This window comes from Mixophyes fleayi, chromosome 1, assembly GCF_038048845.1.
Source record: "Mixophyes fleayi isolate aMixFle1 chromosome 1, aMixFle1.hap1, whole genome shotgun sequence".
Lineage (NCBI taxonomy): Eukaryota > Metazoa > Chordata > Amphibia > Anura > Limnodynastidae > Mixophyes > Mixophyes fleayi.
Genome location: NC_134402.1, coordinates 314274419 through 314298379, shown reverse-complemented (window position 1 = coordinate 314298379; position 23961 = coordinate 314274419). Strand labels below are relative to the sequence as shown.

General features: G+C 38.4%; 1 protein-coding gene across 2 annotated transcripts; it reads right to left on the bottom strand.

The window, feature by feature from the left end:
* Window positions 1–1134: 1134 nt before the first annotated feature.
* LOC142108437 (Fc receptor-like protein 5) lies at window positions 1135–23577 on the bottom strand. Of its 2 annotated transcripts, none has more exons than XM_075192085.1 (9): window positions 23458–23577; window positions 23077–23225; window positions 21278–21568; window positions 19813–20103; window positions 18707–18994; window positions 9083–9361; window positions 8735–8860; window positions 4541–4584; window positions 1135–1314 (listed from the first exon to the last, which is right to left on the bottom strand). In XM_075192085.1, exons 2-9 carry the CDS (start codon window positions 23144–23146, stop codon window positions 1288–1290), a joined length of 1416 nt encoding a protein of 471 aa, XP_075048186.1. In that variant the 5' UTR covers window positions 23147–23225; window positions 23458–23577; the 3' UTR covers window positions 1135–1287. The 2 variants fall into 2 exon arrangements, with proteins under 2 accessions (XP_075048186.1, XP_075048178.1); XM_075192077.1 differs by having other exon boundaries at window positions 9083–9391; window positions 23458–23575.
* Window positions 23578–23961: the final 384 nt, after the last annotated feature.

Below are 23961 nucleotides of genomic sequence, written 5' to 3'. Positions count from 1 at the left end.
GCAGTCCAGGTACAATTATTGGTGCGAATCATAAAAGTTCAGGGTTTTTAAGATATTGTGGTGACCCACTCCTCTACGCAGTCCAGGTACAATTATTGGTGCGAATCATAAAAGTTCAGGGTTTTTAACATATTGTGGTGACCCACTCCTCTACGCAGTCCAGGTACAATTATTGGTGCGATTCATAAAAGTTCAGGGTTTTTAATTTATATTGTGGTGACCCACTCCTCTACGCAGTCCAGGTACAATTATTGGTGCGATTCATAAAAGTTCAGGGTTTTTAATTTATATTGTGGTGACCCACTCCTCTACGCAGTCCAGGTACAATTATTGGTGCGAATCATAAAAGTTCAGGGTTTTTAATATATTGTGGTGACCCACTCCTCTACGCAGTCCAGGTACAATTATTGGTGCGATTCATAAAAGTTCAGGGTTTTTAATTTATATTGTGGTGACCCACTCCTCTACGCAGTCCAGGTACAATTATTGGTGCGAATCATAAAAGTTCAGGGTTTTTAATATATTGTGGTGACACACTCCTCTACGCAGTCCAGGTACATTTATTGGTGCGATTCATAAAAGTTCGGGGTTTTTAAGATATTGTGGTGACCCACTCCTCTACGCAGTCCAGGTACATTTATTGGTGCGAATCATAAAAGTTCAGGGTTTTTAATATATATTGTGGTGACCCACTCCTCTACGCAGTCCAGGTACATTTATTGGTGCGAATCATAAAAGTTCAGGGTTTTTAATATATATTGTGGTGACCCACTCCTCTACGCAGTCCAGAAAGATACCTTGTTGCAACGTTTTGGACTAATAACTATATTGTGAGGTGTTCAGAATACACTGTAAATTAGTGGAAATGCTTGTTATTGAATGTTATTGAGGTTAATAATAGCCTAGGAGTGAAAATAAGCCCAAAAACTTGATTTTTAAACTTTTTATGTTTTTTTCAAAAAAAATCCGAATCCAATACCTTAAATCCGAACCGAGACCTTTCGTCAAGTGTTTTGCGAGACAAATCCGAACCTCAAAAATAACGAAAATCCGGATCCAAAACACAAAACACGAGACCTCAAAAGTCGCCGGTGCACATCCCTAATTCCTTAATAATAAATATACCATATAGTATTAGCTGTTAATAAATTCCATAGCTGCCTTTATTTTTTGTCAGTTAAACATAAACACATAGAACAAGTTGGATGGAGCCTGCATGCTCTCTGATGAAGTCTGGGAGGTTTCTTCAGCTTTTTTTTCCGGAATCTTCCAGTCCATGTTACAATGTTACAATGAGGTGACTTTGCATCCCCCCTATCAGAAAAGATTAAATAATACAAACAAAATCAGTCAAAAATACAATATGTGGTCAGGAGCCATAAAATCACAGTATTTTAATTTTATTGGCTGTAGTGCAGTCGTTCAATACATAAGACTCGAGATGAGTTAGCTTGTGTGATTGTAATATCCTTCCAGCTTATATGAACAATCGTGGTTCATGGAATATTTGAAAATTTGCTCTCAAAGAAAAGTTTGTAAAACTGAGGCAGCTTGTCAGATGAAACTGAATGGAAAGCTACGGCAGCATTTTCATTACATTCATATTATTATGAAACTTTGGGTGTGATTTTTTTCATGCACCTCAAAAATCACTAATGTAGCCCTAAACTTATTAAAAATAGAACTATAATTTAGCCCCCGACTGGCACACGATAATGTGATGCTCTGCACTGGTGGATTGTTCTGTGAGCTGCTACGGCAGAGTCAGATGGATGTTCTGAAATGAAGATATCCACCAATAAAGTAACATTTAAGTAAATGGGGAACATCGTTCCCCTGTCGCACTCGAGCAATCCTGCTATGCGTAGTGTTTGACAATAGAATCCCTTGTGACAAATGAACAGTGCTCTAAACCGATGGGACATGTAATCACACAACATTATGTTTTTGTGGTCAGAAAACCACAGCATTCCAAAATAATTAGCTCACCCTGCTCTAAAGCTGAACTTAAAGGTGAAGTCCAGAACTGAAGACTTTTTTAGTTAAATACAACTTCTACCCTACATTTGATCATTTTCTTCATAAGTCTTGCAGTGTGTATCCAGCAGTTACCATTGCTGTAGACTCTCCTCCTCCAGTGAGACAGCATATGAAGTCCTCTGTCAACACCAAGCCCTGTCCACCATGTCATCTATCTGATGACAGTGGTTTGAACTAGAGATGCTCACTGACCCCCGTGTTTTGGTTTTGGTTTTGCCAAACCGTCATTACGTGTTTTGGTTTTGGTTTTGTTTTGCCATTTTTGAAAAAAATACAATATTTGTGGTCTAAAATAACCTAATTTAGTGCTCCACAAGTTTCTTGGATAAGTGAGGTAATTCTAAAGCTAATAAATTATGAAAAAAACTGTTTAATCCCTGGTAGGCCGTCCTTAATGCGAACACTTGCCTGCAAATTATACAGACAAACCTGGTTGTCTACCTACTCCATCTCTGATTATTGGCAATGTAGCCATCGTCTTTGGGTGTATATTACACCCTCCACTTGTAGCTGAATAGAAAAAAAAGCAGCCTGCATAGACTGTGGAATTAGAAAGTAAAAATAAATGGACCAAGGTAGTTTGGTGGCTATCTATGCCCCCCCCCCCCGCCCTCCACTTGTAGTTGAATAGAAAAAAAGCAGCCTGCATAGACTGTGGAATTAAAAAGTAAAAATAAATGGACCACATTAGCTTGATGGCTATCTATGCCTCCCCCCCTGCCCTCCACTTGTAGTTGAATAGAAAAAAAGCAGCCTGCATAGATTGTGGTATTAGAAAGTTAAAATAAACAGACTACGGTAGTTTGGTGGCTATCTAGGCCCCCCCCGCTCTCCACTTGTAGTTGAATAGAAAAAAAGCAGCCTGCATAGACTGTGGAATTAGAAAGCAAAAATAAATGGATCAAGGTTGTTTGGTATCTGTCTGCATCAGACCCCCTCTCCACTAGAAGTAAAATAGAAAACTATTCAGCCGTTATAGAGTCTAGAATATAAATAGAAATTGAGAAAGGCAATTTGGTATCTGTCTGCATCATAATCGCCTACACAAATCTCCCCCTCATCCTCTTCTAATTCAAAAGTGGCATCCTCAATTGATGTATCATCGACTACACTCGGGCTGTTAATGCACACATCAGTAGAACTGCTGAAAGGAACCTTCTTTATGGGTACACTGTCACTAACAGAATGATCACGATTAGACATACCACTGGTGGATGGACTCTCCACAGGGATTGGTGTCATTTCTGATTCAGAGCATACATTATCCTCTAACGCCTTACTGTTTTCTTGCAGCTCAGCTTTCACGCGTAACAGTACTTGTGCACCACTTTTAGACTCCAAATTACTTCGTTTTGCTTTGTCACGAGTGTCCGTACAAGAAGAAGGCTCAGTAACATTTTTTGATCTGCCACTAATAGAGAAAGGTGAAGGCCTCATTCTTTCTTTGCCACTGCGTGTGTAGAATGGCATGTTGGCAATTTTTTTTTATCAGCAGTTAACTTTTTCTGAGTTACACTTCTTTTTCCCTTCAACACGGTAAAATTTTTTGGGGTGTGTGTTTTTTTGACTGATATCAAAAGACTGTGTAGTTTGACATCGCCTTTCCCAAATGATGTACTGGGAACACTATCATCAGGACTGGCAACAGAACCTGGTTGCTGATTCTGCTAATATGTGGACTGCTTTGAATCCCTTATGAGCCCAAAGCACTTGCAGTGCTACAAATTGTTTTAGATACTGCTAACAAATAGGACTTTTGACAGCCAGAAATATTAATGCAAACGAATGGGGGACACCCCAAAAGCACTTGGGAGTGCTAAATATTATTTTTGGAGACTGCTGACAAATAGGACTTTTGACAGCCAGAAATATTAATGCAAAAGAATGGTGGACACACCAAAAGCACTTGGAGTGCTAAATATTATTTTTTTAGACTGCTGAAAAATAGGACTTTTGACAGCCAGAAATATTAATGCAAAAGAATGGGGGACACCCCAAAAGCACTTGGGAGTGCTAAATATTATTTTTTTAGACTGCTGAAAAACAGGACTTTTGACAGCCAGAAATATTAATGCAAAAGTATGAGGGACACCCCAAAGCACTTGGAGTGCCAAATATTGAAAAAAAAGACTCCTCTATCCTCCTCTCTTCTATATCAATTGTTATCAGAATTGTTATCAGAATTGGATGAAGAATAAGGTATATTCTCTGTCCCTGCTCTAATCAGCCTGTGACTACACCCTGCTCTGTCCCTCTGTCAAATGGCGATGGATTGCTGTAGAGGCGGGTATTTATGGATTTCAATTATCGCGAGAACCGAGCCCTGAGATCTGACGATGTCACGATGACGTTCGGCCTCGATTTGGATTCCGAGTGGGCGGGAGAGTACCGAGCCTACTCGGCTCGGTACTCGGATAGGCAAAGTTCGGACGAGATCACTGGTGGACTTTTGTCATTTGATAAATTGCCTCCTAAGTGCTATAGAAAGGAATTTGCTTACTTCAGAAAATGGCTTGGACTCTTCTTCAGCATCTTCTGGGGAATCTGCAACAAAAAGGGCCAAAACATTTGATAACCATGTCAAACCAAAAGAAATATTGCCACCGTGTAAGAAATATTCATACCCTATTTTAATTGCAAGCTCATATTTGAGCAGGTACAATACATTATGTGAATAATCACACAGTTTATTGACTCCACCTGTTTAAGAAATTAGTAAATACCCTTTTGTGAATAATTTTATAAATATAAATTTTGTTTTCTTTGTGAGGTTCTACGGCATGGTAAAGACTCTGAAAAAATAAAGACTTAAAATGAAGTCAAAAGAGCATTCCAAACAAGTGAGATATCTCATTATAGATGGGCACAAATCTGCTGAAGGTATTAAAAATCCCTTGAACCTTGTACAGAAATGGAAAATAAATGAACCTACAGGCCATGCAGAGATCAGGCCACCTCCCTCTTTCTTGCCAGAGAAGAAGGTCACTTAGCAAAGAAGCTATTGAGAGGCAAACTGTGACATTGAAGAAGCTACAGAAACCAGTGGCTACAGTGGTTAAGGAAATGAAACATGAGTCATTATCTCCAAGGCATCCCACAAGATGATATGTAATGCCATACAAATGTATAGTTATTTCTTAATGTACTAATATTTTTTTGTTATTTAGTTTGATGCCCCCTCTAGCTGGTTTCTAGAGGAGACATGTTGCAATTTCTGCATCTGTTAGAAAAGAGTAGAGTAGAAACCTGTTTGTATTTATGACTAATAATTGTGGACACTACAAAGAAGCACATATATGTAATAAATAAAACAAACGTGCCTGATGCTGATTTGAACTTATGCCAGTTCACATAGCGCAAATTGTGAAAATGTGCACTGCGCATGCCCACAAAGAGAGGAGATGCATATACACACATGCTTAATTGGTGGAATGGGGGAGTGGGTTGCAGTCTAATGTACAGTAAGGCCATGTTTATGCAAATGCAGATGAGGCAGACCAGCACAGCGACATATATATATATGCTTCTCAGAAACCATATCTTTTGCACCTGCTAAAGGATAGAAGCAAATACGCTGCTTCTGATTAGCTGATTGCAAATTCAGTTGTGAAGCTGATAGGTGCTTTCCTCATTGATCATGCATATGTTATAGGTTTTTTGTAGGCAAATTTTAAGAAAAATCGCTTGCTACTTTCATTCATACATGAAAAGGAATGTTATATCTGCTATATTATATCAAGTCGAATAGCGAATTCACGTGCCTGATCCCTAGCAACACCCCATTGGCTGACCTTACAAAGACAGAGGGGAGTGTCTGGGATAGTCTTGACATGTAAGTTTCAAGAGGAACACAAGCCATTGCAGAGAAACATAGGAAACGGTGATGTGAGGACAGAGTAATAGGAGGGAGGGAGTGGCTAGAGTAAAGGAGCCCAAGAAATATATAGATTCTAGCATATAAAGAGATTCAGTTGGAAAAAGAAATGACAGATAGTGAAGCAACATAATTAGAAGATTCTAGTAATTAAAGCGATTTAGTCAGACAGACCTATTTATTACTTAGCAGTGAGAACATATGTTTTCTATTGTTGCTTATCACAGATATAGAAAACCTCCTATTGCTGCAATTTATCTCTATATTATGGTTGAGTAGCACCAACCCCAAGAGTTAGTGTCAGGGTTAGAATCTTATCCAAAATAGTAGCTAAAAGGGAAATTTCAATATCCTTCCAAGTTTTTTAAGTAACAGATACAGACAATGGTGCTCACTATCACAGTGACTGCAACCCCGACAGTAGTATGCCCAACTTCAACACTCCAAAAATGACATGCCTGACCGAAGTATAATTGCAACTTTAAAAGCTAATGATGTTTTATAGCAGTGACTATGTGAGACACTACTATTTCTGCTGTTAAGGGGGTATACAGTAAAGCGCCGGCTGTACAATGTAGAAGTGTTTATAAAAAAACATTGTACAGCTGGCACTTTCTTGTATACCCCCTTAACAGCAGTAATAGTAGTGTCACGTTTTACAGTGACGTTATTTACTAATAGTGGGATCTCGCATAGTCATTATAAAATCATCATTATCTTTTACAGTCACAATTATACTTTGGTGGGGTATGTCATCTTCGGAATGTTCAAGTTGGGCATACTACTGTCGGGGTTGCAGTCATCGTTAAAAGGCACCCAACCCGATATAGATATCCCCCACTTTAGAATGGCAACCAACATAAAGTTGTCAAATATGTTTTAAATCTCAAGCAGTTGCACACGCCAACGAAAAGATTGTTCCTTAGTTGTTCTTTTACGGAAAAAAAAAAATAGTCTCCTCTGGTCTTTAAGCATTAAGCAAATTCATTTCTTTATCTCAGCATTAGGTGACAGTTAAGATGGTTGAATGACTAATGGTGATGTATTCTAGAGACAGGTGAGGGTTAGCACCGATAAAAGATGACAGCTTGGTGAGATGTAAGGCCCAAAGACTAGAAATGCTCATGCTCGGTTCCTCGAGAACCGAACACACCCGAACTTAGCAGATCTGAGTACTTTTGTGCACCCTCGGAATTGAAAACGAGGCAAAATGTCATTGTTAGGTCTTCGGATCTCTGATCTTGCGAATTTTGGATTCTATAAGTACCGCCCTCCCCGGCAATCCAGCGCCATTTCACAGAGGGACACAGAAGGGGAAGCACAGGTCTTGGCAGTCTCTAGTGCAGTTGGGCAGCGTCATAAGTAGAAAAGAAAGAGGAGGGGTAGCAGTGTTCTTCAAAGTCTCCAGTGACATTCAGGAGTGCTCCGTCACTTCACTGCTAATTGTCATTGCTGAAATAGAAATAATAGGTCTGGCAGGCTTGGTCTTCTAAATCTGCAGTCACATTGTACTGTGTTATATAGGTAACATACAAAGAGGAGAACTCCATTGCTCCATTGCTAATTGTCATTGTTGAAATATAAATAATAGGTCTGGCAGGCTTGGTCTTCTAAATCTGCAGTCACATTGTACTGTGTTAACTAGGTAACATAGAAAGAGGAGAGCTCCATTGCTAATTGTCATTGCTGAAATAGAAATAATAGGGCTGGCAGTGTTGTTCTTAATCTGCAGTCACATTGTACTGTGTTATCAAAATGGATTCACAGCAGTACACAGAAGACCAGGAGCACCAAGCAGCTGCTGGCACCAGTCATGATGATAGAAATCCCTCTACGTCATCTGCTAAAGCCTATGTTAAAGTACATAGTGTTTTTTAAGTCAAGGAAACAAAAATGTAAAAAAACACCTTTTACCTTGGTAAAGAAAAATAGACCTGTAATCCAGTCAATCAGACGATGTGTCGATAATTCTGGTGGATTTATCTCCACTGCTTGTCTGATTACAGGAAATTGTGCGTATCTGGCTGGCTGTAATAAAAATGACCTCATTGCTTCACTGGGCCACTATGAAGGACTCTATGCATGCATGACCCATCTTTCCCATGATAGATAGTGAGAAGCACTATCTCTGGTGAAAATGGATTTTCTCTCTTTTGTAAATAGACCTCTGTGAGAGACATGACAAGTTGAGAATTAATGTGTGGAAAATGAGTTGAAGAGAAGCAGTTCGAGATAGAAGTGACAGACAGTGAGATAATGCAATGGGAGAAAATTGAGTGATTTGACAAGGAAAGAACTAAAAAGTAGCAGAGAGAGAAAGACAGTGGATCTTAATAATGTATTTATTATAATAATATTAACCTTTCACTTTTCACTATCACTCATTTTTATATTTCATTATACCATATGAATTAAAGAAAATTAAATCCCCTTAATTTTAATATATTTATTATAAAGAATTTAATTTTTATTTCAGTTATATACTGGATAAGATTATAGGTAAGGTGAGTGTCTCATTTTACAAAACACTTTTCCTTTTTGTTGTTTCATTGAAGTCCCACACAAGCACCCATATTAAAGAACCTTGGTTACATATTACCAACTCTGAAAGCTTCATTGGAGTGTGTGTAGTTAGTCTTACCTTTACATCAAGTATAAATCATTTTCAGCCAGCAATATAGGTTTTATCATTTCTGTATGTATTGCTGGTTTTGATTTGATGATCACATACATATGTTCCGCAAAGCAGATAATTTTAGGCTACCTGTTATATGGACGCACTTATTTTATGAAGTAAAAATGTTGTTTTCTACTACTTACATTTTTGTCTCTTTGTTAATAGGCCTTTCTTGGAGAGCAGAACCCAGTAGATCAAACTAACAATTATGATCAATATGACAATCCCAGCAGCAACGACAATACCTATCAGCCACAGCAAAGATGCACCTAAGGATTAAAAAACAGAATGCAAAGATCACTTTCTGATTTCAGAGACAATTTAAACCATTAGTTTAGGGAATAATTAAAACAATTGATCAAAGATTCTATGTTACAACCCATTACTAGTGCTAGACCCATTTAGAGTTACATATGTAGCTAACTTTTAATTAGTGGAATGGATCAGGTGCAGTATTGCTATTCATTTTCCCAGAAGACATTGCTACGTACTAGTTATCACTATGATCTCAACGTGAGGACTCTTTGGTGACAGCAGTAATCGTCCCTTGATATCCGCTTTGTACTGACAGGAGTATTTGATAGTTGAGGTGATATTATTTTTCTTCATATTGATGGTCACTGCTGCTCTTGTCTGTGATTTGTAAGTAGATATGCTTATTATCTCCTCTGTTTCATTAAGAAAGTAGAATATAGTCCTCTCATACTTTGCAGGTGTGGTACAGTATAGAGTTACATTGCCTCCATCCCGGATCCTACCGCTGGGAGGATCTATAGACAGTAAGGGTGGAAGTATGGGATCTGCCATCAAAACAAGACATAAAACAATATCATGACATAGCAATAATGTCTATAATCACTAAAGATGAGCAAAATTTTGAAAACTGTTTCATGAAACATTCTCCTCATTCCACATTTGGCTACAAAACTTCACACCATTGGAATTTGGCCTTCAGAGATCTCAGTCCTACCCCAACCACATCACACAGCAGAATGAATTGAACCTCATTGTCCCAGCTCTATAAATATTAGGTAATGGGAATTTTTAAATCTAGTCCAAATTGGTAACGCAAAATTAGCACACGAAGATTGTGCTACTGGAACTTCGCACCTCTAAAGCAGTCTGTTCCACTGCAAAACACAATTTGTATGAAGTTTTGTTTGCTCATCTCGATATGACATGAAAAATTACATCATGCAAACGAACAAACAAATAAAAACAATGATACCCATTCACATGTTTTTATTTCCTAGCATATAACCAACTACTAAATCTAGCTATAAGTCATACTTTAAAATTACTTTAACTACTTATTATTCTAACAGTTGCATTTCAATTAAAATATAAACATAATACTAAGGAAATGTATTATTAATTCAAAATGAAACCATTAGTCTTTACTCTCAGGTCTACCTTGCCTGTTTGTGATAAAGGTGAAGGATGTCTGCACCAAATCTTGACTATATAATAATGGAATTCTATTTTACTTCCTTTTTTCTGTTCTTTCTTTAGTGGTGTTTGCAAACCAAGACACAACATTGCACTATTTTTAAGACTTATGCATGTTTGTATGTAATAATGAAACAGACTTACGGGGAAACTAAAGTGCATTTTGTTAAACCATAGTTTTTTTTTAAATTTTTATTGGCAATTTTCAAACCACCAGATTTACTAAGGGCAAAAATTGCTGAAAATCTGCAATTTTATAACACCACAATAGACTTCACAATTTTTTACAGGTAAATAATACAAAGCATGAAATTTATCATGCCAAACCTCCGTAAAACTTGCTGGAAATTCCATTTAAAAAGAGGTGGATGTGATAGGTGAGATAGCGCAAACCATACACTGTCATACCATGCAAACAATAAATAAATAAATAATGTTATAAAAATACCCCCTCCCTTCTGTAATAGCCCTTGCTGGTTAGCAGCAGACCAGGTGCCGGGTCCATTATGGGAGGCCCGAGCAGGAGTGTTCTCTGTCAGCTGTGAGCAGTCCACTTTGTGTATGACACATTTTTTTTTTTATTCCCTTGGATTATGTCAAATCAAGAAAAAAAGAAGATTCCAGGGGGTAAATGTATTAAATAACGATTTTTGCAACTCGCCGATACCCGGCGACTTTGCATGGTAAATTTAAAGCGGCAATGGCTTTAAAGGCAAAACTTACCTTTAAAGGTATTTGCAAAATTCGCTATTTGATACATTTACCCCCAGGTATGTATGTATACACTACACAAACTATTATGGTCAATATAATATTATAAATAACAATGGGGACACATTAATTATATATTTTTAAGGCTAAAGGTGGCACTCACCTATAAATCTAAAACTAAGGGTGCACAGATCTATATTTATTATACTAAGGGGCACAGATTTAGATTTATTATGCTAAGGGGGCACGGATCTATATTTATGATAATAAGGGGGCATCAATTTATTTTAATAACTAAAGGGGCACAAATAATTTTTTTCTTCTAAGGGGCCCAATACTTGTCGTGACCACTCTGGTGGCACATCAAGTGACAGCAGTGTCGGACTGGGGCATGAAGGGTCCACCGGGGGACTGCAATGCTATGGGCCCACCAGAGGGGGTGTGGCCAGCCATCATAGAGGCGGGACCAGACACTAGAGGGGGAGTGGTCAGCCTACGAAGGACAGCTAGCACCATAGTGTAGTATATAAAGAATGCAGTGTGTATATAAAGAGCACACAGTCTTGACCTGCCCCTTAAATTGGGCAGAACAGTCACCATGTAGTTAGACTTTAGCACCAGGTCATAAAGCAAACCACAAATTCTTTGCAACCAGAACATTTCATTGTAGAAATTAATGCTATTATTATTAGGGAATGATAGTTATGCTTTAATAAACAACTTCAAAAAGCAATATTGTATTTTTCACAGTTGCAGGATCCAACGTGTAATAATAACAGGCTTACCGTCATGAGGTGATTATTTTGAAACTATAACTGTTCCATTCCAGGAGCAGTTTCGTAGAGTTTAAAAGCGCAGAGTCTTGTAGCCGCCCTCCTAATAGGAATGACAGCCTTTTGGAAAAGTGGTTGCAGACTGGAAACGGAGGGACATGAGGACCAAGCATTGAGAGCTATTTTATTATATGTTCAAATAAACGTCTTCTGCGTTATGATATGACCTTTTATTGTACTTACGCATGTGTGTATACCGCAGTCTGTTCTGTGCGTCTACGTACGGCAAGTACTGTTTAGGCACAGCGTACTTACAACCGGTTTCAAATCGAAGAGTATCTTGAGATATGCTTGTATTTGAATATGGCTGAAACTACAGTAAAGACGCATGCTCTTTTTAAAAAAATGCAACTTAAATTTGGACATAAATCTGGCCCTTTATGTATAACAATACTGCCTCAACTTTAAAATACTTTTGTTCAATGAAAGTTATACTGTCACCGCACGGGATAGGGGGTCATGTTTTTAGGTGTGGCAGCCCCTAAAGTTTCAGATGATAGCCCTTAAACCAGAAACATCATTGTCGGGGTACTTTATAGTGAGAGTATACAGGAGGTGTGCAGTGACTTACTGTGGTTAAGTGTGAAGGAGCTTTCTAAACTGCTGAGATGTTTTGAAAAATGGACATATAAACACAGTATGTTGATGATGACAAGTTAAATGTCACACATAAAGCATAGTACAGAACATCCAAGATTTATATTATTAGGACACACAGGTGAATGAGGTGGGAGTGGACAAGAGGAGTAGAAAGCCCTACTATTGAGAGTTTTTGTAATAAAATAAAATTGAAATTTACCTGCATCTGTGTTGTGATGATGGTGCAGGGGCAAACGCAGGATTTTTAGGGGGGGGGGGTTTCCAAGTAGTTGAATGAAAAACAATAAAAAAAATAATAAAAAAATTATATATATATACATATATATATATATATATATATATATATATATATATACATACAAGTTAACCCGTGCATGATACTCATGCATTCTAGTCAAATCAAGCTACTTAAGGTGTTAAAAAGGTTCTTGTCAAGCATTTGGGCCTCCTCAGGGGAAGAGCGTTACTTCCCGACGCAAGCGCCCTTTTTTAACGTGGTTTTGTCCACATGTCACCACCTCATCATTTTTCTCCATCACCTCATCCTTCATCTTCATCTTCACATCCTTCATCGTCTTACTGTTCTAAAACCTCTCAATACACAACGTTTCCGCTAAACACCTTATCGCTGTGCTCAATCAGTCTTCCTTGAAGGGCAGTATTCATAACCTGCACCTTCACATCACTGCTTCTCCGTACTCGTGTAAATGCGACATACAATTGTCCATGACCAAAAACAGGCTGCGGTAAATAAATCACCACACGGTCAAGTGTTTGACCCTGTGACTTGTTAATGGTCATGGCAAATGCCACCTTCAAAGGGAACTGCCGCCGTCTTAGCTTAAACGGCAGTCCTGTTTCGGATGGACATAAGTCAATCTGAGGTATCATCACCTTTTCTCCTTTAGCAGAGCCAGTCAAAACTTCTGCTTGTATCACATTCGTTTTCAGTGCTGTCAATACTAATCGAGTGCCATTGCACAGTCCCCTCTTAACATGTGTGTTCATGAGGTAAAATTACCTCACGAAAATGAGTTTGACCCCTCAACTCGTCAATAATGTCAGTATACCAAATTTCAGCCCTTTTTGAGTTTTTTCGCCACACACACTAAGAATTTAGTAGGTCAGTTAACCCGTGCATTATACTCATGCATTCTAGTCAAATCAAGCTACTTAAGGTGTTAAAAACTCCCCACTGTCACCCCCGGCAACCACCAACCACTCCCAACTGTCACTTCTCCTTCAAGAAATATATAGGTCAGTGTATAACTCTGCCCAGCAGGTGGCGCTGCAGCTTTTTTTCCACACACGCCACTAGGCATTTATATAGTAGATATATATATATATATATATATATATATATATATATATATATATATTAGTTGTTGTTGGGTTACAGGGTGAAGCCAGATACTGGACATATCTGGTGAGTCTGCAGGGTTGAGATGCATATATATATAAATAATCACACAGCTCTGCATCTCAAACACTTTACAAGATTGCTTCTTGTGTGCAGTATCTGAGACCTATGTACCGTTCTGTGTATATATATATATATATATATATATATATATATATATATATATATATTTTGTCATATTTTGCCATATAAGTGAGCCTTCACCGTTCTCCAGGCCAGCCAGCGATGTAATGTCTGAGACCCAGCCGGGAGGGTGTTTAGTTCTCCGCAGCCCTGTTTTACACATGGATGATTTGTAAATTCTGTTCGATCCAGCATCTGGCTCACAGCATGTCACCCCCACGTCAAAGCGGAGAAACAGATACTATTTATTGCTGGTGATAAGGGAACGCATGCAACGGAGCTGCAGTTCATTACCAGGATCGTTACACATAGGGTCACTGTAAGTCACATTAACAAAACAAAACGACAGATATTTTCCTCTGGTCGCCCTTGCACGATGATCTTGTTCTCTGACTTTCTTTGTAAAAGCAGCCATGTTCGGTAAGCTCCGCCCTAACAACGGAGGGGGCGGAGCTTCAACCCAGCGGGGCCTACCGGTGGTTAGCCCGGCTGTCCGGCAGGCCAGTCCGAGGCTGAGTGACAGTATGCACTGGTTTGTTTACAGTCTTTATTTGTATATTTCATTTGACCTAGCTAATGTAGGGGAAAACCTGATGTTTTACAACAGATTTTAACAGGCGGTTTGCACGATATTGTATGTAGTTTTGGCTAAATTGCATGTGATTTAGGGGTTATCAAACATTCGCCAGTGGTTTTAATTTTCACCCTCGATAAAAACTGCAGATGATGTGAGGCAATTTGAAAATGTATCACTAAACTTAAGTGTTCTATAGTGGAATTCAGTATGAAGAAATACGTGTTGTGACATTTACAAGTAAAAAAGCATTGCATCAGATCATCTCACACAGGGGCCTAATTATGAAACATGGACAGCCCTCTATCCAGCAAGACATGTGTTTTTGCCATAGATAAGGCTTCTTGCCATCTATCAAAGGTTTCTGTTAGTGCTTTCTCCAGGAAAAGCTTCCCATGCAAAGCATGGAGAAGCCTATTTGACAAGGACCACAGTGGTGAATGTACTGACACAATCCTCCTTTCGCTATGGTGATCTCAAGATGGCGATAGCTGAGGATAATTAAAGGAAAAATATAGCTATTATTTAAATACAGCATCTTTTCCAAAGGTAAAAATGGATATACAAATATGTATATTTTTATTTATTATTTTTTAACAGATATGTTTATAGCTGCATAAAAAATCTGTGTTATCCTCGCAGATTAATAAATAAGGGACATAGCATTACATATCTCATTCCTTATGTATTTCTCTACAGTCAGAAAAAGATCCTAAAATATTTGTGACAAGGTGAGCTCCTCTAACTACCTGTACAGCCTTATAGTGAAGTGTAAAAGAGGGATCCTTATTTATACAGTGTATTACTGAGTTTCTGTGTCCTGTATTCCATAACCCACTAGAACAGCACATTCATGGTTTCCACTGACAGAAATCAAAATCAGTGGCATCAGTGTTTGGTATAATACTGTCTAGAACAAGGTTCTACTTTTCGATGTGATTAGTTTGGCACCACTATTGTACCTGTCTGTTGCTCTATGCAAGTTGTATTAGCATCATTCAGTCCCTTTCATCAACAATATTTTTCCAATCGCAGGCTCACTTCTGGCTGGATTCGGGTGACACTCAGATGACATAGACATTGTTGCTCTAGAGTCTAGATATACTTAAACTGCTGGTTCTGAAGCTTACAACCATGCAGTGTTTGCCTTGCACCTTCTCCCTAATCCTGGAACACACATCATCATTTGGTACTTGTCTACTGTACCTTCTTTAAATAGCATTATTATCAAATATGATGCTATAACTTATAGAGCAGTGGGATGGTCTACCTAACAAAACAATCAAAATACAGCCCCCTGTTTTCCTTACATATTACATGGTTGCAAGAGCAGTAGCTGTCTAAAACTGAGGCAGACATAGCATAATTGTTATCTAATAATTACGCAGTCTAATAGCACATTCTACAGTATCTGTCTGCCTGCCTTGTAAAGTTTCCCTTTACAAGGCAGTGCCACTTTAAATTTAAGCTGTCATCTCGCCGAACTCCCGCGAGTTGACAAAACCGGAGATTGATACATTTATCCCTAGGACTGCTTGTATTCCACGTATCATTATTGCGTGTTTGAAAACAGCTTTTCCACAAAAGAGTAACTGGAATATGCAGTGTGATGATAGGGGCCCATTGTGATGAAAGGGTCCCAGTGTAAAAAGGTTCCCAGTGTAAAAAGATTCCCACTGTATTGAAGGGGGAGCAGTGTGATGAAGATGGCACAGTGTGATAAAGATGGTGCAGCAGTGAGATGAAGGGGGCAGCAGTGTAATGAAAGGGGCAGCAGTGTGATGAAAGGGGCAGCAGTGTGATGATGGGGCATCTATATCTGTTATTTGTCGCTCCTATTGTTGTGATTTTATAGCTATATAGTGTTTTACTTAAAGTGACCGACTTGTATCCTAAAATACATTAATTTGGGTTACACATAGTGTTTTAGAGCACTGGGCCTACAGGAGCCAGAACTGGAGAGGGGGAGGAGTCTGTACTGGAGAGGGGGAGGAGGTTGAACTGGAGAGGGGATGAGCTGTGACTGGAGAGGGGGAAGGGTCAGGATTAATCTATAAACTGTCCCCCCCTAAATAAAAAGTCGAGATCCGCCCCTGTTGACAACGGAGTGTATGAGGGTCTTGGTTACCTCCAGGGTGAGAAAGAGTGTAATCCTCGAGATGCTTTGATGGTGCTTGGGAGAGGGATTGTATGTAGGGAGTGAAAAAGAGGGAGGAGTTAACTCCTAGGCAGCAAACATGTGGCCCGAGGAAAGGGTATTGTTGTCGATGAGTTAATTGTTGATGACTAATTAATGTGTCTAGGGGTTGATGTTTAAGAAATGGTCGTGTTATTTGTTTCACTGATTTACTGAATCCCTAGAATCTATCCCCACAGTTCACAAGGCAGTGAGAAGCTCCATGGGAGGAATTTGAAACCTGTTGTACATGAGTGTTTAGGTTGAATGACATGACTAACTCCCTCTAACTCCCTCTAAGTCATTTAAGGCAGTGCTTCAGGAAAGTTTGATTTCTGCAACTTGATAAATTAGTCAAGTAAAAATGTCCAAACGGAATTTTAAAATTAATAATGATTTTTTGTATGTTGACAAATAAACTTCATTAGCTTCATGCTTCATGTATGTAACTTGTCCTATAAGACCAAAACTAACAAAAATAAGAGAACTACCTTATACAATCTTGTTACACTCCCCATCTTCACTGTCACCCTACCACAACATCCACTCCCACTATTTTATATGCACAGCTAGAGCTGGCCACACATTGTATTGTGTGTTGATCAGAGCATTGTATTGTGGGCTTTAGGCCTGATCACCAAATGACCTGATCTGTACAAACATGCCCTCCATATGTAACCACTTGTTGACCACTGTACATGTGGCCTAGCTTACTGTTATCTGTTTGTTCTGCTGTAGGCCATTGTAAATTATTACATCAAAATTAAGTAATTTTGCATTGTGCATCTTTACACAACACTGTCTAGAATCCATATTTTCAACATGTGAGGAAACAGGACTGAGAAATTTTTTATTCATCACCCGTTTCTCACAGTTTAATGTGCTTTTTAATCCATGGCCCAGTCTAAGTATATACACAAGAGCATCGGAGTATTATGTGTATTATTATTTCATGTTGCTAGGTACATTTTGCCCTTGCTATTACATGCAATATTGTATGTATTAGAAGTATAAAGAATATTGCCAACACTGTGTGAAAATAACAGGACAGCAGAAGTCATTTTGCTTGTGTTAGCTAAGGTAATTACCATTTGTCTCAAATGTCCATTGTTATGAGGTGCAGCTTAGATTTGGTTTGTAATCAGAACAATGTCTGAGTAAACTAGCTGGTAGCCCATGTTAATTAGCTAGGTCAACAGGTAATCTGAGAGGTAATTAGGTTAGAACTTCCAGATGATATGCAATCTGCCTCCACAGTAATATACTGGCTGAAATAGCATTGGGAAATGTATCAATATAAAAGTTATTGTATCAAAATGTATCACAGACTCAGATGGAGTAACACTGCTGATACAATGTGACAAAAGTCTTATTGTTTCATGTAAGTGTGCAGTGTCATTCCCTAATGTAATATTGTAGCCCCATGTTTAGTGTATCCAGCCAAAATAGCTAATTGAGTCAAGCCATTCCATTGTATAATCAAGGAAACAGAGACAGTATATCTAACAGCTAAAGTGTCCACTGAGAGACCCCTGCTGTAAGGGGGAGGTTTGAGACATTTGATGATACTTCTGGTGTATACAGGGAAGGATAGAGGGAGAGAAGAAGGCCAAGGGAGCTATTCTATATTGGAGGATCCTGGTGTACAAGACATCAGCCAAAAAGGACTCTGGGCCAGGCATTGTGGTGCTGCTGGAGGAAACCCTCTTAGGACAGGGTCTGTGTGAGCCAGTACCCAGGCTGGGCGACACCGTAACTGTTTTGCTAATCGTTAGTGGTAATATTGCGGGAGGATAAGACTCTGAAAGAGACTGAGATTATTACTTTGAAGTGCTGACTGCAAGAGGCTGCTGGAAGATACATGTTTTCATTTACCCTGTAACTTGTGAACATCTTGTGGTGTTGTACTGTCTTAATAAAGTCTTATTTTGGATATATTCTGGTCTACCTGAGTGAGTTGAATCCCACAGAGGGTAAATGCCATCCCAGCTAAGGGTGGTATCCTCACACAACACTACATATATTTTGTGGCAAATAGTACATTGATGTTTAAAAAAATTAAATAAAAATATAAAACAAATTTTAGCACTTAAAAAGACTATTTATGCCCTGCTCCTTTCCCAATGTCTAATGTATATAGCTGTATATGACATAAGCTTTAAAAGACAACTATTTTTCATGTCCAAACTCATTCACCCTCTTATTCACATGTCCAAACAATTGACTCACCTATTACATATACCTCTCTTGTAGCACTCTGAGTGGATGGGATTTCTCTGTTGCTCATTGGGCTCCAGTACATACAAGTATACTCGGCTTGTTCCCCTATTGTGATATTCTGCAATTTGTACAACCCCTGGCGTGATGATGGTCCTTTGAACTCCTGTCCCTCCTTATAGAAGCGATACAGAGTTACATGAACTGGGGAAGGAGCCACACACTCCATGGTCAGATTTTCTCCCTTTATGAAAGTTGTGTAGGAGGGCAGGAAGTTCAACAATGGAGAGGTAGACAAAGCTGAAAAATGATTTGACATTCAGCTGAACAAGAATAGAAACATTTATACTCAAAATACTACAATTGTATTATGTCTGATTGAAAATAACACAGGGGTGTTTCTGGCAAGTAACAATTATGAGTAACTGGGTCAAAGACAGGGATTAGACTCAGACCTAAAAGATTTTTATATTTGATTTGGGCATTTGTTAATGTCCTAAAATAGATGCTTAAAAATGATAAAATATCTGTTATAAATCCACTTGTATCCCCTTACTTCAATTTGAACCCAAAGGTAAAATCGTAATAAAATTTCTGACCAATGGCACACAGTTTAGAAGTGCTTAGACATTTTCATCTAGCACATAACTTCAAGGTGTAAGGGATTTGCAATATCATCTTAGACAGGCAGCAGCAATGAGCAAATGTATGCATGTTGAATGCATTATCTAACTATGATCTACAGCACAATAATGCTTTTTACAAGTTATAAGTCTATTAAATCATAAAAAGTATTTTATCGGCACCAAAATGCCACCATGCAATCTCAATACCAGGGGTCAATTGATTGCAGAGATATTTGAAACAATGGCACCAAAAAACAACTAGTTAGAATAGATACAACAATATTCTGCCATGCTTTCTCAAGCAGTGCAGTATTTTAAGAAAAGGTGGTGTTGTCCACAGCTTTCAATTTTTAAACTGCACAAGAAAAATGACTACTAACATCCTACTATAAACAAGACTATCTTCTTTTCCACAGAGTCACCTACATCATGTAAAAATATTTGTTAAGCTATATGTTAATTTCCTTTCCCATTTAATAACTAATACCATACCTGTAACCATAATACTTTGTGGTATGCTTTCAGATGACCTGACTGTCCTTTGATGTCCTGATACCCAATATTGGCAGTCATATAACCCAGAATCCTTTTTGCTCAGGCTGGGAATGTAGTGCTCAGACTTTAAAGTGTCGCGGTAACTGTCGAGTTTGCTGTTATCTTTGTGAAAATTATAATTAGCCTGAAACATTATGGGCGGATGTTCACATTTCAAAGTTACAGATTCGCCTTCAAAGTACAGTGATTGTTTTGGCTGTATTAGCAAAGAGGGTGTAGATGGTTGATCTAAAAAAATGAAAAAAAAAATGTTTCCTTAATCTTACATCAATACACAATGTATATTGTTATCTAGTGAATTTGTTTGAACAAATTCTGCATTACTTACATTTGCATGTTGCTGCATAACACATTTATAGCTCCACTTACTGCACCTACCACATAATATTCCTGCAACAAGTCCACTTAATTTTTTTTCATTGGCCTATGATCCACACAGTAATAACAATTCTTTACACCAACATATTCAAAAGCAATATGAAACTCTTTAATCAATATTTTGAGGCATTTTTAGTGGGATATTTTGACAAAAAGTGTTGCAATTCCTGAAACCGTATTAAAACAGTTTCATGCTGCGCTCACATGAATAGAGCGTGGATCTCTTGCTACTATCAGGCTTATTTACTATTAAGCAGCAATAACAAATATTTTATTCCATGGCTTATGTTTTAGATAAAATAAAATCTGTTATAGCTGCAATTTACTGAGAAAATATTGCTGTGACAGCTGAGTGATATTCAGCTGCCCGAAGATACCGGCTAGCAGTGGTAAGAGAACTCTTACCGCTTCGCCGTCCAGTCTTGAGCCCATCTGTGCAGACATTACCTGGCTTTAGGCTTTCAGTTCCACTTTTAACAAAAAAATCTAAATAAAAAAAAAAAAATGTCTATATAATAGAAAAAAAGACTAATTATGGGACTTTAATTAGAAAAAAATGCTTACATAAATATGCTTAAATAAAGCATTTTTTCTATGCATATATCCTGCTATTGCCATACTAAGATGGCCGTAGCATTAGGAGGACTGCAGCATTACATGTACTGTTGCGATCATTCTTAAATAGCTATGGAGAAGCTTTCACTGAGAGAAGCCCAGCAAATCTGTTCCCTAGAGATAGGGCTTTTCTCCATATAGTTAGTAAATCCATATGTGAATGAGAGGATACTGCAGAAACCTGGAGATCCTGTATTTGACAGAGGATCACAAATAATCATTTCATCACTGGTGTTACATTCCATTTCCCCTTTCCCTCAATATACAAAGCAGCCCAGCAGATAATCCCATCTGAGATCCCTAGGCCACAACAGACAGACAGAAGTAGAATGAATGCAATAAGGAAAGACTGATAACAAAAGCCTTGTCCCATTAATCAGAAAATATAACAGCTATAATTACTTCTTACCCAGCACAGACAGTGATACAGGAAGGCTGACCTCTGATTCTTGCTTTCCTCTGGAGTCTGATACCCAGTAAAGACAGGTATAGGAACCAGCGTCACTTGTTTTCACATTGTTTATCTTGTACTTGTTAACAGAGGATCTTTCCATCCTATGAACGTCTTGATCATTTCTGAAGAATGTGTATCCATGTATTGTGTGGTCAGTTGTCATTTGACATATGAGAGAGACAGGTTCTCCGGTCAGGTATGTCGCATAACTGGCTAAGAAGGAAATGCTTGGACGCTGAAGAAAGGCTGAAAACAAAACAATTTTTTTAAGGAAACATTTTTTTCCTTGGGCAGGGTTTGATAGTGTAAACATGTGTATGCTAACAGTAATAGACTCACTGCTAATACATGTGCTGTAGTTGCAGTTAATAAGTTGGTTTCACATAGTGATAGGGTGTTAGGGATAAACTAGAACTTAAATGGCAAGAGAGTGAATTAACACATGAACTTATGGCTGCACATCAGACATGACATGACTTATTGTCAAAATGATTTATTGCAACATGTCCAGTCCTGTGATTGTAACCTCACAATATAAAAAACTATAGTATTTGTATGGTCATTATGCATTGCACTGCTGTTTTGTCCAGCAGGAAAGCTTAAAGATAATTCCAAAGTTGATTAAACTGCTACAATATGCTTCATTACAGAGATTACTTTGCACACTACTAGATTGTACCAGGCTTCAGAAACCACTCTGTGGTATATTTTAAGGTGTGGACAAACATGGAGGTTAAGTTATTGTAGGTTGATATTTATATATCAATGCTGTTCAACATTTTCTTAGATGGAGCACCAAGTGTCAGTGTGCTATTTCTATGATCCTAAGTGCCAGTGTCCCATTGCTATATGGCCCTTGTTGTCAGTGTCCCATTGTTATATGGCCCTAGGTAGGAGAGTCCTCTTGTTATATGGGGCTAGGTGTGAGAGTAACGTTGTTATATGGCGCTAGGTATGAGAGTCCCATATTATATAGCCCTAGGTGTCAGTGTCCCATTGCTATATGCCCTAGGTAGGAGAGTCCTCTTGTTATATGGGGCTAGGTGTGAGAGTAACGTTGTTATATGGCGCTAGGTATGAGAGTCCCATATTATATAGCCCTAGGTGTCAGTGTCCCATTGCTATATGCCCTAGGTAGGAGAGTCCTGTTGTTATATGGCTCTAGGTAGGAGAGTCCCATATTATATAGCCCTAGGTGTCAGTGTCCCATTGTTATATGGTCCTAGGTATGAGAGTCCCATTGTTATATGGCCCTAGTTGTCAGGGTCCTATTGTTATATGGTCCTAGGTGTGAGAATCCTATTGTTACATGGTCCCAGATGTCAGTGTCCCATTGTTATATGGTCCTAGTTGTCAGTGTCCCATTGTTATATGGCCATAGGTGTTAGTGTCCCATTGTTATATGGCTCTAGGTGTCAGTGTCCCATTGTTATATGGCCTTAGCTGTCAGTGTCCCATTCTTATATGGTCCTAGTTGTCAGTGCCCCATTGTTATATGGCCATAGATGTGAGTGTCCCATTGTTATATAGCCTTAGGTGTCAGTGTCCCATTCTTATATGGTCCTAGTTGTCAGTGTCCCATTGTTATAGGCCATAGGTTTGAGTGTCCCATTGTTATATGGCTCTAGGTGTCAGTGTCCCATTGTTATATGGCTATAAATATTTTGCACATGTCTGTTCTATATGAGGCAACAGAGTGTAGTACAGGATACAATGTTTACTATGCAAAGAGGGAAATAGATTGGCACACTGACCTTCATACATGCTGAGCACCCCCAGAAGATAAAGCCACAAATTGAAGCATACTGGAAAGATGTTTTGCATGATGTAGAGATAAAGTAAAGTCCAGACTAGTTATAACATCCTTGGACACATAGAGAAGCTTCGGTCCTTTACCGAGACCCTACACATAGAAAAAGACAATGTTATAAAAATGCTTAACTCTTGCTTTAAATATCCTTCTTTCTCTTTCTTTGTAAATTTCAACAGAGATTATCGACCATTCCATCTTTTCTCCATGTATCTACCAAAAATTATTATTACTGTCCTTTGTGTTTGTAAATGCGGACCTAACATTCATCTCCTATAAAGTCTTCACTGATTTTCCTACTAAAGAGATTCATCTGTGAGATTACCTTTGTGCTTGCTGTCTTGCAATCGTTGTTCCAGGTTAATGTGATATTTCTTTGGGGTGTTGGTCACAGCTCCTTCCCTCCTTATCCATCTGGGACTGCAGCCAAGCACAGGACAGAGGCAGGAGGAGCTATATTGTTACAAAGGAATCTCCTGCTGGCAGCTTGGGCTACAGGACCAAAACAGGAAGGGAAGAGCAGCAAAGGAAACCTGCTAACAACAGGAGTAATGCGGAAAGACACACTTGTATAGAATATATATTTTATACACACTTTTATATAAAACAATATCCACTCAGTTAAATATACACAAATATAAGTTGTATATGCCCTTTTGCACACAGCTTTTATTCTGGAAACAGTGATTTAATCGTTACCTCCGTAAGCAGACCAGTGAGGTGATAAATTTCATCCAGGAACTCTCAAAATGTGGAGTACTCACCTCTGTTTCAATGAACATTTATAATTGTTGGGAGATTTCCATTATTCTAAAGCAATAACTGCAAA